The sequence below is a fragment of the Telmatherina bonti genome (assembly GCF_933228915.1).
Source record: "Telmatherina bonti genome assembly, chromosome: 17".
In the NCBI taxonomy this organism is placed as follows: domain Eukaryota; kingdom Metazoa; phylum Chordata; class Actinopteri; order Atheriniformes; family Telmatherinidae; genus Telmatherina; species Telmatherina bonti.
The window spans coordinates 37,117,348-37,134,518 of NC_136615.1; the positions used below are offsets into that span (position 1 = coordinate 37,117,348).

The 17,171-nt window shown below is 47.5% G+C and overlaps 1 protein-coding gene across 1 annotated transcript in view; it reads right to left on the reverse strand.

Moving 5' to 3' along the window:
- The window catches only part of dcc (DCC netrin 1 receptor), a gene marked incomplete at both ends in the record, with an annotated part of 355,940 nt that overhangs the window by 335,452 nt on the left and 3,317 nt on the right, over window positions 1-17,171 (reverse strand). The window contains one exon of the mRNA XM_079256415.1: window positions 6,365-6,652. Coding sequence (XP_079112541.1) covers window positions 6,365-6,652 — 288 coding nt within the window. The remainder of the gene's footprint in view (window positions 1-6,364; window positions 6,653-17,171) is intronic.

The following is a 17,171-nucleotide window of genomic DNA, read 5'->3' on the forward strand; positions in this document are numbered from 1 at the left end:
TACCCCAGTAACCCCAGTTACCCCAGTTATTACAGTAATCCCAGTTACCCCAGTAACCAAAGTAATCCCAGTTACCCCAGTTATCACAGTAATCCCAGTTACCCCAGTTACCCCAGTTATCCCAGTTACCCCAGTTAACCCAGTAATCCCAGTTACCCCAGTTATCAGAGTAATCCCAGTTACCCCAGTTAACCCAGTTACCCCAGTTATCACAGTAATCCCAGTTACCCCAGTAACCCCAGTTACCCCAGTTATCACAGTAATCCCACTTATCCCAGTAACCCCAGTTATCCCAGTTACCCCAGTTATCACAGTAATCCCAGTTACCCCAGTAACCCCAGTTACCCCAGTAATCCCAGTTACCCCAGTTACCCCAGTAGCGCCAGTTACCCCGGTTACCTCAGTAACCCCAGTTATGACAGTAATCCCAGTTATCCCAGTAACCCCAGTTACCCCAGTTATCACAGTTACCCCAGTTACCTCAGTAACCCCAGTTATCACAGTAATCCCAGTTATCCCAGTAACCCCAGTTACCCCAGTTATCACAGTAATCCCAGTTACCCCAGTAACCCCAGTTACCCCAGTAATCCCAGTAACCCCAGTTACCCCAGTAGCGCCAGTTACCCCGGTTACCCCAGAAACCCCAGTTACCCCTGTTATCCCTGTTACCCCAGTTACCCCAGTAATCCCAGTTACCCCAGTTACCCCAGTTATCACAGTAATCCCAGTTACCCCAGTAACCCCAGTTACCCCAGTAATCCCAGTTACCCCAGTTACCCCAGTAGCGCCAGTTACCCCGGTTACCCCAGAAACCCCAGTTACCCCTGTTATCCCTGTTACCCCAGTTACCCCAGTAATCCCAGTTACCCCAGTTATCAGAGTAATCCCAGTTACCCCAGTAACCCAAGTTACCCCAGTTAACCCAGTTACCCCAGTTATCACAGTAATCCCAGTTACCCCAGTAACCCCAGTTACCCCAGTTATCACAGTAATCCCACTTATCCCAGTAACCCCAGTTATCCCAGTTACCCCAGTTATCACAGTAATCCCAGTTACCCCAGTAACCCCAGTTACCCCAGTAATCCCAGTTACCCCAGTTACCCCAGTAGCGCCAGTTACCCCGGTTACCTCAGTAACCCCAGTTATCACAGTAATCCCAGTTACCCCAGTAATCCCAGTTACTCCAGTTATCAGAGTTATCACAGTTACCCCAGTTACCCCAGTTATGCCAGTTATCCCAGTTACCCCAGTTTTCACAGTTACCCCAGTTACCCCAGTTATCACAGTAGTCCCAGTTATCCCAGTAAACCCAGTTATCCCAGTTATCCCAGTTACCCCAGTTATCACAGTAATCCCAGTTACCCCAGTAACCACAGTTATCCCAGTTATCCCAGTTACCCTAGTTATCCCAGTTATCCCAGTTACACCAGTTATCCCAGTTATCCCAGTTACCCCAGTAATCCCAGTTATCACAGTTACCCCAGTTACCCCAGTTATCCCAGTTACCCAAGTCATCCCAGTTATCCCAGTTAACCCACGTTATCCCAGTTACCCCAGTTTTCACAGTAATCCCAGTTACCCCAGTTACCCCAGTTATCACAGTAGTCCCAGTTATCCCAGTTATCCCAGTTATCACAGTTACCCCAGTTATCACAGTTATCCCAGTTACCCCAGTAATCCCAGTTATCCCAGTTACCCCAGTTATCACAGTTCCAGTTATCCCAGTTATTCCAGTTATCACAGTTATCCCAGTTATCCCAGTTACCCCAGTTATCACGGTAATCCCAGTTACCCCAGTAACCACAATTATCCCAGTTAACCCAGTTACCTCAGTTACCCCAGTAATCCCAGTTATCCCAGTTACCCCAGTTATCACAGTTCCAGTTATCCCAGTTATTCCAGTTATCCCAGTTATCCCAGTTATCCCAGTTACCCCAGTTATCACGGTAATCCCAGTTACCCCAGTAACCACAATTATCCCAGTTAACCCAGTTACCTCTGTTACCCCACTTATCCCAGTTATCCCAGTTATCCCAGTTACCCCAGTTATCACAGTTATCCCAGTTACCCCAGTTATCACAGTTACCCCAGTTATCCCAGTTACCCCAGTTATCCCAGTTATCCCGTTTATCACAGTTACCCCAGTAACCCCAGTAGTCCCAGTTATCACAGTTATCCCAGTTATCCCAGTTACGCCAGTTATCCCAGTAACCCCAGTTACCCCAGTTATCCCAGTTACCCCAGTTATCACAGTAACCCCAGTTACTTCAGTTAACCCAGTTATCACAGTAATCCCAGTTACCCCAGTAACCCCAGTTACCCCAGTAATCACAGTTACCCCAGTTATCACAGTAATCCCAGTTATCCCAGTAACCCCAGTTACCCCTGTTATCCCAGTTGCCCCAGTTATCACAGTAATCCCAGTTACCCCAGTAACCCCAGTTACCCCAGTAATCACAGTTACCCCAGTTATCACAGTAATCCCAGTTATCCCAGTAACCCCAGTTACCCCTTTTATCCCAGTTACCCCAGTTATCACAGTTACCCCAGTTATCCCAGTTACCCCAGTTATCACAGTTACCCCAATTATCCCAGTTATCCCGTTTATCACAGTTACCCCAGTAACCCCAGTAGTCCCAGTTATCACAGTTATCCCAGTTATCCCAGTTACGCCAGTTATCCCAGTTATCCCAGTTACCCCAGTTACCCCAGTAATCCCAGTTACTCCAGTTATCCCAGTTATCACAGTTACCCCAGTTACCCCAGTTATCCCAGTTATCCCAGTTACCCAAGTTATCCCAGTTATCCCAGTTAACCCAGTTATCCCAGTTACCCACGTCACCCACGTTATCCCAGTTACCCCAGTTTTCACAGTAATCCCAGTTACCCCAGTTAACCCAGTTATCACAGTAGTCCCAGTTATCCCAGTAACCCCCAGTTATCACAGTAATCCAAGTTACCCTAGTAACCACAATTATCCCTGTTATCCCAGTTACCCCAGTTACCCCAGTAATCCCAGTTACCCCAGTTATCCCAGTTACCCCAGTTATCCCAGTTATCCCGTTTATCACAGTTACCCCTGTAACCCCAGTAGTCCCCGTTATCACAGTTATCCCAGTTATCCCAGTTACGCCAGTTATCACAGTAATCCCAGTTACCCCAGTAACCCCAGTTACCCCAGTTATTACAGTAATCCCAGTTACCCCAGTAACCCCAGTTACCCCAGTTATTACAGTAATCCCAGTTACCCCAGTAACCAAAGTAATCCCAGTTACCCCAGTTATCACAGTAATCCCAGTTACCCCAGTTACCCCAGTTATCCCAGTTACCCCAGTTAACCCAGTAATCCCAGTTACCCCAGTTATCAGAGTAATCCCAGTTACCCCAGTTAACCCAGTTACCCCAGTTATCACAGTAATCCCAGTTACCCCAGTAACCCCAGTTACCCCAGTTATCACAGTAATCCCACTTATCCCAGTAACCCCAGTTATCCCAGTTACCCCAGTTATCACAGTAATCCCAGTTACCCCAGTAACCCCAGTTACCCCAGTAATCCCAGTTACCCCAGTTACCCCAGTAGCGCCAGTTACCCCGGTTACCTCAGTAACCCCAGTTATGACAGTAATCCCAGTTATCCCAGTAACCCCAGTTACCCCAGTTATCACAGTTACCCCAGTTACCTCAGTAACCCCAGTTATCACAGTAATCCCAGTTATCCCAGTAACCCCAGTTACCCCAGTTATCACAGTAATCCCAGTTACCCCAGTAACCCCAGTTACCCCAGTAGCGCCAGTTACCCCGGTTACCCCAGAAACCCCAGTTACCCCTGTTATCCCTGTTACCCCAGTTACCCCAGTAATCCCAGTTACCCCAGTTACCCCAGTTATCACAGTAATCCCAGTTACCCCAGTAACCCCAGTTACCCCAGTAATCCCAGTTACCCCAGTTACCCCAGTAGCGCCAGTTACCCCGGTTACCCCAGAAACCCCAGTTACCCCTGTTATCCCTGTTACCCCAGTTACCCCAGTAATCCCAGTTACCCCAGTTATCAGAGTAATCCCAGTTACCCCAGTAACCCAAGTTACCCCAGTTAACCCAGTTACCCCAGTTATCACAGTAATCCCAGTTACCCCAGTAACCCCAGTTACCCCAGTTATCACAGTAATCCCACTTATCCCAGTAACCCCAGTTATCCCAGTTACCCCAGTTATCACAGTAATCCCAGTTACCCCAGTAACCCCAGTTACCCCAGTAATCCCAGTTACCCCAGTTACCCCAGTAGCGCCAGTTACCCCGGTTACCTCAGTAACCCCAGTTATCACAGTAATCCCAGTTATCCCAGTAACCCCAGTTACCCCAGTTATCACAGTTACCCCAGTTACCTCAGTAACCCCAGTTATCACAGTAATCCCAGTTATCCCAGTAACCCCAGTTACCCCAGTTATCACAGTAATCCCAGTTACCCCAGTAACCCCAGTTACCCCAGTAATCCCAGTAACCCCAGTTACCCCAGTAGCGCCAGTTACCCCGGTTACCCCAGAAACCCCAGTTACCCCTGTTATCCCTGTTACCCCAGTTACCCCAGTAATCCCAGTTACCCCAGTTACCCCAGTTATCACAGTAATCCCAGTTACCCCAGTAACCCCAGTTACCCCAGTTATCCCAGTTACCCCAGTAATCCCAGTTACTCCAGTTATCAGAGTTATCACAGTTACCCCAGTTACCCCAGTTATCCCAGTTATCCCAGTTACCCCAGTTTTCACAGTTACCCCAGTTACCCCAGTTATCACAGTAGTCCCAGTTATCCCAGTAAACCCAGTTATCCCAGTTATCCCAGTTACCCCAGTTATCACAGTAATCCCAGTTACCCCAGTAACCACAGTTATCCCAGTTATCCCAGTTACCCTAGTTATCCCAGTTATCCCAGTTACACCAGTTATCCCAGTTATCCCAGTTACCCCAGTAATCCCAGTTATCACAGTTACCCCAGTTACCCCAGTTATCCCAGTTACCCAAGTCATCCCAGTTATCCCAGTTAACCCACGTTATCCCAGTTACCCCAGTTTTCACAGTAATCCCAGTTACCCCAGTTACCCCAGTTATCACAGTAGTCCCAGTTATCCCAGTTATCCCAGTTATCACAGTTACCCCAGTTATCACAGTTATCCCGGTTACCCCAGTTATCACAGTTATCCCGGTTACCCCAGTAACCACAATTATCCCAGTTATCCCAGTTACCCCAGTAATCCCAGTTATCCCAGTTACCCCAGTTATCACAGTTCCAGTTATCCCAGTTATTCCAGTTATCACAGTTATCCCAGTTATCCCAGTTACCCCAGTTATCACGGTAATCCCAGTTACCCCAGTAACCACAATTATCCCAGTTAACCCAGTTACCTCAGTTACCCCAGTAATCCCAGTTATCCCAGTTACCCCAGTTATCACAGTTCCAGTTATCCCAGTTATTCCAGTTATCCCAGTTATCCCAGTTATCCCAGTTACCCCAGTTATCACGGTAATCCCAGTTACCCCAGTAACCACAATTATCCCAGTTAACCCAGTTACCTCAGTTACCCCACTTATCCCAGTTATCCCAGTTATCCCAGTTACCCCAGTTATCACAGTTATCCCAGTTACCCCAGTTATCACAGTTACCCCAGTTATCCCAGTTACCCCAGTTATCCCAGTTATCCCGTTTATCACAGTTACCCCAGTAACCCCAGTAGTCCCAGTTATCACAGTTATCCCAGTTATCCCAGTTACGCCAGTTATCCCAGTTACGCCAGTTACCCCAGTTATCCCAGTTATCCCAGTTATCCCAGTTACGCCTGTTATCACAGTAATCCCAGTTACCCCAGTAACCCCAGTTACCCCAGTTATCCCAGTTATCCCAGTTACCCCAGTTAGATCGGGGACGGAAGCAGAGCCGATGCATTGTTGGGAACGTTGACATGGAATCCCGTCACATTCCCAGTGCTGACTGGGCTTTCATGTGGGAATTCCAGAGGAATTAAACGTGATGATAGATTCAACTTTGGAAATGATTCAGCAGTTTTATGTGTTGACCAGCAGATGATTTACTGACATGAGAGTTCACATGGAAATAATCTGTGATCATACTAATTATTATTATGCTGATTAACATGGAATAATTCCTGTTCCCAGTCCTTCCTTGAGGTACTGAAGGCTCCTGTTTGCTGATCTTTAGTTGATACTTTGTTGTGGTCGTGTCGAGTTTCCTGCTTTACTTGGCAGGTTTTCTGTTTGCCTTATATGGTCAGTTTTAACCTCAGTGAGATGTGGAGTAGCTGCTCATCAATAAACCAAGCAACCTAATGCAACCTTTCATCGTTCAATACGTTACCTGGGAGAACCCGCAGCTCTGCATCCATCCCCGTCCTGGTGCTGCCAGGGTTGTCAGCCAGACAGCGATACGTAGCCGAATCCGGTGGTTGAACCCGGCTCACCTGCAGCGAGCCGGAAGGCAGCACTGCCAGGCGGGAGTCAGGCTCCAAGCTCAGCGACAAGTCCTCCCGGTTCTTCTGCCACCGTATAACAGGTGTTGGGTCTCCCAGAACCTCACAGCGTAGCAGGGCGGTGTCCCCCAGGTAGGACGAGACGGACTCCGTGGGGACAATCACCTTCAGAGGTCCTTCAGAGGAGGAGAGGCTCATTATGAAACAGGAACACGAGGAACCGCCTCTCTCTCTCTCTCTCTCTCTCTCTCTCTCTCTCTCTATATATATATATATATATATATATATATATATATATATATATATATATATATATATATATATAAAATATACATATTATAACAGTATAATACACACATTGTCATTGCCAGGATGGAGCCAGAATGCTACATGCATCCTATCATACATGTTGACCGTTTCATATAAATGAAGTACTAATCAATCATTTTCCAGCTCATCCTGCCAATCTTTCTGATTAGCTTATAATACTGTCATAAGTTACTGTAGCTTCTTGTGTTAGGAGCACCAACAAGCTTATTATTTGACATGATTTTAAAAAAGTTTACATTCACAAGACAATGAGCTTCATGAAGTATAAAATAAATTATAAGAACTCCTGATCTGCGCATTCTTCATATTTTATAGATCCCTAACTGGTGTGCTCCTAACACAAACCTGAGTAATTTATGGAAACGTTCTGCTCTTCTACCACTTCTGTTTTAGGGTACATGCTTCCTTTGGGCAACAGGAAATTCGTTTCCACTGCTACGCTCAGAAAACAACGTCGTTTTTGAGATTGAATACTTGTGAGGCCTGAATGGACGTTTCCTCCACGTATCTGGAATCTACAAGAAGCTTTTTTAATTGACAAGATCCAGAAATGTGTCCCAAAGTGATGTGGTAGTACTTGCTATTATCATCATCTGTCTTGGTATTTAATATTACTTCCAACTTTCTTTTATAGTTTTAAACTTAGTTTTCATTGTTGTTTTTTAATGCCCTGTTTTTGCTTTGTAAAGGACTCCAACATGCTCTCACATGCTTGATCTTAAACAATTCATCAGATGACCTCTCTCAGCTTCTGTAGCTACAACAAAGACAAGTTGGAAACTGGATGCTATAAAGAAGAAAGAGTCTATCAGCAGAAGCATGGCAAAATGAGACTGCAAATGCGCTGAGATGATCTTTTCCTGTGGGTTGTTTTTATTCAAGTAAAGCTGAACTGAACTAGAAAACTTGATCATGCAACAACACTTGAACTGTAATGCTAAAGGAACCTGAAATGATCGTGAAGTTAAGAAGCTGATGTGTTTTAAGGATAAAGTGACGTTTAAATGTGGGGAAGATGGTTGAGAGTTTAAAGTGAGAGAATGGAAAATGGTTTATATGTTATGTTAAAGCTTTCACTAAAATGATTATAAAGACACTGCCAACAGTCGAAGCATTTGAAGGTGAACATTTACCTAAAAATACAGAAAGACAGTTGAAGATGGTTGACATGTATTGGAAGTATAAAGCTAAAACCACCAATAAAAGGGTCTGAGGCTTGTGTAAATGCAGTGAAAATGGCTGAAAGTTGAACTGAAATGAACGAAAGCCAGTTGAAGATGGTTAGAGTCTGCTCGTTGAAGCATTAAATGACATTTCATTAAGCTAAAGTGGAAGTATTTGAAGGTAAAAGTGGAGTTTTAAAGTGGGGAAAAATGGGTAAAAGCTGAACGGAAATCTGCTTCTTGCGTCCCAGCTGACTTAAACATGAAGCTAAAGTCATTAGTATAAGTGTCTGAAGCTCATAATTAAACCTACATGATAGAAAGACATGACTAAAATATGGCTCTTGAACATGACCGAGCTCCTCACCCTATCTCTAAGGGAGAGCCCGGCCACCCTGCGGAGGAAACCCATTTCAGCCGCCTGTATACGAGATCTCCTTCTTTCGGTCACGACCCACAGCTCATGACCATAGGTGAGGGTAGGAACGTAGATCGACTGGTAAATCGAGCGCTTCGCCTTCTGGCTCAGCTCCTTCTTCACCACGACAGACCGGCGCAGAGTCCGCATTACTGCAGACGCCGCACCGATCCGTCTGTCCATCTCACGCTCCATCCTTCCCTCACTCTTTATCCTCGACATCATCATTTCATGCCCTAGCCCATCCATAACATCACTTGTTCTGCATATTTCCATTTATGTAACGTTTCTTGTCTCCACATACTGGGAGTTTTAGGTCAGGTGAGTGTGGAGTTGAGTAGCAACTTCTTTTTCAAGAAATGAAGGGAAGATTAGAAACGGGGCAGAGGTTGTTATAATTAGTGGGATCTAAACCAGGTGTTTTTTCATTAGCGGTTGTAGTTTTAAAGAGAGTGGGAACTGTTCCAGTGGTTAGCAAGGAGCGAACGATGGCAGAGATAAGAGGAAGAAGACAGAAAGTACAGGACTTCACTGAGACTGTAGGGAGGGGGTCAGGTTGACAGGTGGAAGCCTTGGAGATGAGGTCTGAGATTTCTTGAGCATTTGGTCAATAGAAACTGGAAAATGACTGACAGAGAGTGAAACATTCTTGAGGTGGCTCTTGGGAATTTTCTCTTTGAACAGATTATACCAGGAAAATGATCCGCTTTGGTTTTTGCAGCTGAGTCCTTGTAATGCAGTAAATAGGAATGCTGCATTTCTTCGTGAATGCCAAAACCAGTTCTCCCATAGAGAAGATTTTTAGCTGTTAAAAACCGGAGTTCAGGGTAAACCAGGGGGCAGTTCATGAAGAGGAAAAACAACAAGTTCTCACTGGGGAGAGGTGGTCAAAATTATTTTTCAGGCTGTTGTTGTAGTGAGCAACCAGTTCATCTGGAGTAGAGGAAGAATAGCAGCAGTTTTTGAAGAATGTTTGACTGTTTCCATTCATTCATTCAGACGAAATAAGAAGTTTAAAAGTGTAAAAGCTATAAAGTATAAAACTCCGAGCAGCATCTCCTGAACAGCATTTACAGAATTATATGAGCATGTCTTCCTCACATGCAGGTCGTGAAGGAAGGAAGCCTCACTTGGTCCCGGTGAGCATGCGGTCTCTAATCAGCCAGTCTGAGCTGAGACCAGACAGAAAAGCTGGCGAGACAAAAGACAAGCAGGAGTGAAGAAGAGGAGCCGAGCTCGCAGCAAAGGTCAGGGCTGAGAATTTAAAACATGAAGCAAGAAACAGAGACGTACAGCAGGCGCAGAGCAGAACACAGAGAAGAGGGTTAGAGGGATGAAAGTCAGACAGAAAGTCCAGTCCAGTCCAGTATGCAAGGTTAAAGACCAGTCTGATCAGATTCACCTGAACTACAATCGACCAGATAAACCCTGCAGACTTCTGACCTTCTTCAGACCTCAGAAACTCTGCTGAAGCCTCCAGCTAGAATGATGACGATGAGCAATGGAAGGAATTCAATGAAGACCTTTCCTTTACATGGTGGGAGGGGGGGTGGGGGTATTCCGGACTTTAATTCAGATTGTTCTGATGGTGCCTTGTACCATCAGGCTTGAAGGAACAATGTTCCAGCTCCAGTTCTGTGGAATCTAACTTCAAAACTGAGACCATAATGTTAATTTAGGAAATACCAGATAAACCAACTGGAGGTGCCAGATAAACAGCTGGAGGGTGTCAACATGATGCCAGAGCAAGGGTGCCCATGTTCGGCCCTTACCATCCTGAACTTTTTATATGCAGCTCTCGTCCAACACACCTGAGTGGAATGAATGCCTCGTTTCCCGGTCTCTGCAGAGCCGGATGACGTGCAGAAGAGGGAACTCAGCCAATTGGTTCAGGTGTGTTAGAAAAGGGTTGTATCTACAGCAAAGGTTGCAGGATGGTCGAGGACTGAACATGAGCATCCCTGTGTTACAGCAACGTATGCTGCCTATGGAGAGACTTTAAAGCCCCCGCGGGTGAAAATTACTCCCATCTAGCGTTGCGCTAACCAAATGCAAACACTGAGTAGTGTTTCTGGCGCCTCGCCGTTTAAAACTATTACCACGATTAAAGTCACTGAGAATCACAAATGTGAGAACATCAACATCTTGCATGAGTCCCGTCCGGCCATGAACGATACATAATTCTGTTTTGTTACTGATGCTGGTAAGCTACAAACACATCCTCCGTGTATTTGTCAACAAGCTGTCACTAATGGCCCCTTGATGAAAAAAATGATGAAACAGGAGGAAAAAGTGATAATCCACCTGAAACCAGCACGTGGTGCCCTGCTGGTCCGACTGCTGTGAAGAGTAACAGCAACTTGCAGCAGAGCTTTTCCACCGTAGGCTAACTAACAAATTAGCATCTCTGCCATTAAATGCCACAGTTATGTAACGTTACCTAAAGGAAAAAGTCGACTTGGATGTGACTGATGTAGCTTAGAAAGTGGTAAAAAGCAGACAGAACGAGGCCACTAGCTTGTAGAATATGAGCATGGAAGACTGATGAAATCAAACTTGTCATCTTCCCCTCTTAACCTTTCTTGTATGACAGGATGTGTCCTAATGATCCTGGTAATGAGCTAATGTGAAAGGACTTTTCTATCCTTGCAAATCTCTGTAATAAACCCGTCACACTCTCTCTGCTTACGTTGCTCAGTAATTACAATTTACATAACAGCTGATGACATGAAGTCATTAGATCGATGCGGACAGCTGCTAAATTCCTGCGAATGGTAGAGTGGGATTCCACGGTGGGTGAACCTGGAAGCCCCCGTGTTTACCTCAGGTCTGTACTGACTCTAACATACATGGTCAGGACTTTTAGATAGGAAACAAAGGAATACGGTTCTTCTCCAAACTCTGTGTGAACCAATATAGAACACATAATCTGTGTGTGTCCAGTCCTTGACCATGTAGGTGTATGTGAACCTTAAAAAATATGTAGCCACTAGTTGGCAAGAGAGCAACTGTACATTAAGGCTGGCAACCGTGTCCATTATGGCAGCTTTGCAAGAGAAAATCATGATGTTCACTACTGCAGGTGGTGTTGTCCTGCAGCACTTTATGACCTTCTTACCTGCACAAAGCATCACATGATAGCTGCACTTAGCTTTGCACCATCTCACACCACAACAACTCCATAGAAGTTTGTGTACTGATGTCGTGATAACGTCACTGATCCAGCAAATCAATGCAAAACAAATTCATCTGAGGAGATGAAAAGAGAGAGGAAGATGCAAAGTCAGAGACAAAAAAAGAATTAACATCAGACTGATTATTAGTGGCTGCAGAGGTCTTACAAAAGAGACGGGACGAAGACGATGGAGGATCAGACGTCGTTAGGGGAGGGACTCAGAGAAGAGACGGGACGAAGGCGATGGAGGATCAGACGTCGTTAGGGGAGGGACTCAGAGAAGAGACGGGACGAAGACGATGGAGGATCAGACGTCGTTAGGGGAGGGACTCAGAGAAGAGACGGGACGATGACGATGGAGGATCAGACGTCGTTAGGGGAGGGACTCAGAGAAGAGACGGGACGAAGACGATGGAGGATGAGACGTCGTTAGGGGAGGGACTCAGAGAAGAGACGGGACGAAGACGATGGAGGATCAGACGTCGTTAGGGGAGGGACTCAGAGAAGAGACGGGACGATGACGATGGAGGATCAGACGTCGTTAGGGGAGGGACTCAGAGAAGAGACGGGACGAAGACGATGGAGGATCAGACGTCGTTAGGGGAGGGACTCAGAGAAGAGACGGGACGAAGACGATGGAGGATCAGACGTCGTTAGGGGAGGGACTCAGAGAAGAGACGGGACGAAGACGATGGAGGATCAGACGTCGTTAGGGGAGGGACTCAGAGAAGAGACGGGACGAAGACGATGGAGGATCAGACGTCGTTAGGGGAGGGACTCAGAGAAGAGACGGGACGAAGACAATGGAGGATCAGACGTCGTTAGGGGAGGGACTCAGAGAAGAGACGGGACGAAGACGATGGAGGATCAGACGTCGTTAGGGGAGGGACTCAGAGAAGAGACGGGACGAAGACGATGGAAGATCAGACGTCGTTAGGGGAGGGACTCAGAGAAGAGACTGGACGAAGACGATGGAGGATCAGACGTCGTTAGGGGAGGGACTCAGAGAAGAGACGGGACGAAGACGATGGAGGATCAGATGTCGTTAGGGGAGGGACTCAGAGAAGAGACGGGACGAAGACGATGGAAGATCAGACGTCGTTAGGGGAGGGACTCAGAGAAGAGACGGGACGAAGACGATGGAGGATCAGACGTCGTTAGGGGAGGGACTCAGAGAAGAGACGGGACGAAGACGATGGAGGATGAGACGTCGTTAGGGGAGGGACTCAGAAGAGACGGGACGAAGACGATGGAGGATCAGACGTCGTTAGGGGAGGGACTCAGAGAAGAGACGGGACGAAGACGATGGAGGATCAGACGTCGTTAGGGGAGGGACTCAGAGAAGAGACGGGACGAAGACGATGGAGGATCAGACGTCGTTAGGGGAGGGACTCAGAGAAGAGACGGGACGAAGACGATGGAGGATCAGACGTCGTTAGGGGAGGGACTCAGAGAAGAGACGGGACGAAGACGATGGAAGATCAGACGTCGTTAGGGGAGGGACTCAGAGAAGAGACTGGACGAAGACGATGGAGGATCAGACGTCGTTAGGGGAGGGACTCAGAGAAGAGACGGGACGAAGACGATGGAGGATCAGACGTCGTTAGGGGAGGGACTCAGAGAAGAGACGGGACGAAGACGATGGAAGATCAGACGTCGTTAGGGGAGGGACTCAGAGAAGAGACGGGACGAAGACGATGGAGGATCAGACGTCGTTAGGGGAGGGACTCAGAGAAGAGACGGGACGAAGACGATGGAGGATGAGACGTCGTTAGGGGAGGGACTCAGAGAAGAGAAGGGACGAAGACGATGGAGGATCAGACGTCGTTAGGGGAGGGACTCAGAGAAGAGACGGGACGAAGACGATGGAGGATGAGACGTCGTTAGGGGAGGGACTCAGAGAAGAGACGGGACGAAGACGATGGAGGATCAGACGTCGTTAGGGGAGGGACTCAGAGAAGAGACGGGACGAAGACGATGGAGGATGAGACGTCGTTAGGGGAGGGACTCAGAGAAGAGACGGGACGAAGACGAAGGAGAATCAGACGTCGTTAGGGGAGGGACTCAGAGAAGAGACGGGACGAAGACGATGGAGGATCAGACGTCGTTAGGGGAGGGACTCAGAGAAGAGACGGGACGAAGACGATGGAGGATCAGACGTCGTTAGGGGAGGGACTCAGAGAAGAGACGGGACGAAGACGATGGAGGATCAGACGTCGTTAGGGGAGGGACTCAGAGAAGAGACGGGACGAAGACGATGGAGGATCAGACGTCGTTAGGGGAGGGACTCAGAGAAGAGACGGGACGAAGACGATGGAGGATCAGACGTCGTTAGGGGAGGGACTCAGAGAGGAGAAGGGACGAAGACGATGGAGGATCAGACGTCGTTAGGGGAGGGACTCAGAGAAGAGACGGGACGAAGACGATGGAGGATCAGACGTCGTTAGGGGAGGGACTCAGAGAAGAGACGGGACGAAGACAATGGAGGATCAGACGTCGTTAGGGGAGGGACTCAGAGAAGAGACGGGACGAAGACGATGGAGGATCAGACGTCGTTAGGGGATGGTCTCAGAGAAGAGACGGGACGAAGACGATGGAGGATCAGACGTCGTTAGGGGAGGGACTCAGAAGAGACGGGACGAAGACGATGGAGGATCAGACGTCGTTAGGGGAGGGACTCAGAGAAGAGACGGGACGAAGAAGATGGAGGATCAGACGTCGTTAGGGGAGGGACTCAGAAGAGACTGGACGAAGACGATGGAGGATCAGACGTCGTTAGGGGAGGGACTCAGAGAAGAGACGGGACGAAGACGATGGAGGATCAGACGTCGTTAGGGGAGGGACTCAGAGAAGAGACGGGACGAAGACGATGGAGGATCAGACGTCGTTAGGGGAGGGACTCAGAGAAGAGACGGGACGAAGACGATGGAGGATGAGACGTCGTTAGGGGAGGGACTCAGAGAAGAGACGGGACGAAGACGATGGAGGATCAGACGTCGTTAGGGGAGATCTCAGAGAAGAGACGGGACGAAGACGATGGAGGATCAGACGTCGTTAGGGGAGGGACTCAGAGAAGAGACGGGACGAAGACGATGGAGGATCAGACGTCGTTAGGGGAGGGACTCAGAGAAGAGACGGGACGAAGACGATGGAGGATCAGACGTCGTTAGGGGAGGGACTCAGAGAAGAGACGGGACGAAGACGATGGAGGATCAGACGTCGTTAGGGGAGATCTCAGAGAAGAGACGGGACGAAGACGATGGAGGATCAGACGTCGTTAGGGGAGGGACTCAGGGAAGAGACGGGACGAAGACAATGGAGGATCAGACGTCGTTAGGGGAGGGACTCAGAGAAGAGACGGGACGAAGACGATGGAGGATCAGACGTCGTTAGGGGAGGGACTCAGGGAAGAGACGGGACGAAGACAATGGAGGATCAGACGTCGTTAGGGGAGATCTCAGAGAAGAGACGGGACGAAGACGATGGAGGATCAGACGTCGTTAGGGGAGGGACTCAGGGAAGAGACGGGACGAAGACGATGGAGGATCAGACGTCGTTAGGGGAGGGACTCAGGGAAGAGACGGGACGAAGACGATGGAGGATCAGACGTCGTTAGGGGAGGGACTCAGAGAAGAGACGGGACGAAGACGATGGAGGATCAGACGTCGTTAGGGGAGGGACTCAGAGAAGAGACGGGACGAAGACGATGGAGGATCAGACGTCGTTAGGGGAGGGACTCAGAGAAGAGACGGGACGAAGACGATGGAGGATCAGACGTCGTTAGAGGAGGGACTCAGAGAAGACTGGAAACGATAGTAGGTAATATCCCTCAGAGTGAGAGGCTGACAACTCTTATTTATAGGCACTCACTGCTATTTTCACCTCTGTTTCATCTATTCATTAAAATCCGTCAAACTGCAGCTGATTGTGTTCAAAAGAAATGTCAGGTTTTTTTTAGTTGCATAGAGACTTTATTCCAGATTGAAGAAACAGCTACATGAGCATGGCTAAGAGAATGAAAGAAGAGGAGAGAGCTGTGATTGGATGCTGGGAACGCGAGGAGAAGGGGGACAAGCTGCAAGGATTAAGGAGAAATAAATGGCTGAAAAGGAATACAAGCCGTAACCCTGAACACAGCATGCAGTCACTGCAGGCCAACCTTTCCAGCAGATGGGAGTTTCAAGGAGAAGACCAAACCTTGACCCTGAACTCGGCATGCTTTCAGTTTAACTTCCTGTCTTTAGCGAAGAACCGACTATTTCTGCATATATATATATATATATATATATATATATATATATATATATATATATATATATATATATATATATATATATATATATATATATATGAAGTACTTTATTAATCCCCAAAGGGAAATATTGTAGTATATAATAATAATAACTAGAGGAGGTCTTGTTCCGGAGGCTGATGGCTGCTGGCAGGAATGATCTTCTGTATCTTTCAGTCTTACATGGGACCTGAAGAAGCCTCTCACTGAACACACTTTGTTGTTTCATCACTGTGTTGTGGAGAGGGTGTGAAGAATCCTCCATCATCTTCATCAGCTTGTGCAGCATTCTTCTTTGGACAATCAGCTCCAGCGGCTCCAGAGTTACTCCAAGCACAGAAGCAGCTTTCTGGATCAGTTTGTTGATTCTCTTCAAGTCTCTGGTTCTGATGCTACTACCCCAGCAGATGCTGCAAAGCTGACTGCACTCTCCACAACAGACTTCTAGAAGATATGCAACATCTTGGTGCAGACGTTAAACCATCTCAGCTTCCTTAAGAAGTACAGTCTGCTCTGACCTTTCTTGTAGATGTAGTCAGTGTTGCATTTCCAGTCCAGTTTGTTGTCCAGCTGAACTCCAAGATACTTGTATTCCTCCACCACCTCCACCTCCTCTCCCAGGATGGAAACAGTGCTTTGTTTATTCTTCTTCCTCCTGAAGTCAACAATCATCTCTTTTGTTTAGCTGCTATTTAATATGAGATGATTGTCACCGCACCATTTAACAAACTGACTGACCAGTTCTCTGTACTCTGCTTCTTGTCCATCCCTGATACACCCCACAACTGCAGAGTCATCAGAGTATTTCTGCAGATGACAGGACTCAGAGTTGGACTGGAAGTCTGAGGTGTACAGAGTGAAGAGGAATGGCCAGAGTACAGTTCCTTGTGGTGCACCAGTGCTGCTGACCTCCATCTCAGACACACGACCTTTCAGTCTCACAAACTGGGGTCTGTTTGTGAGGTAGTCATAGATCCAGGTGGTTGTGGAGGTATCCACCTGGAATTTATGGAGCTTCTCACATAACAAAGCAGGCTGAATGGTATTAAAAGCACTGAGAAATGAAAGAACATGACCCTCAGAGTGCTGCCTGAATGGTCCAGATGAGAGTGTGCTCTCTGGAGCAGGTATATGATGGCATCTTCAACCCCAAGTCCATTACGATATGCAAACTGGAATGGGTCCTGAAAGGTGTTTACTTGCTTGTTGAGGTGAGCCAGTAAGAGTCTCTCCAGGACTTTCATGATGTGAGATGTCAGGGCAACTGGTCTGTAGTCACTTGGTTCAGCTGGTTGTGTTTTTTTAGGCACTGGAACAA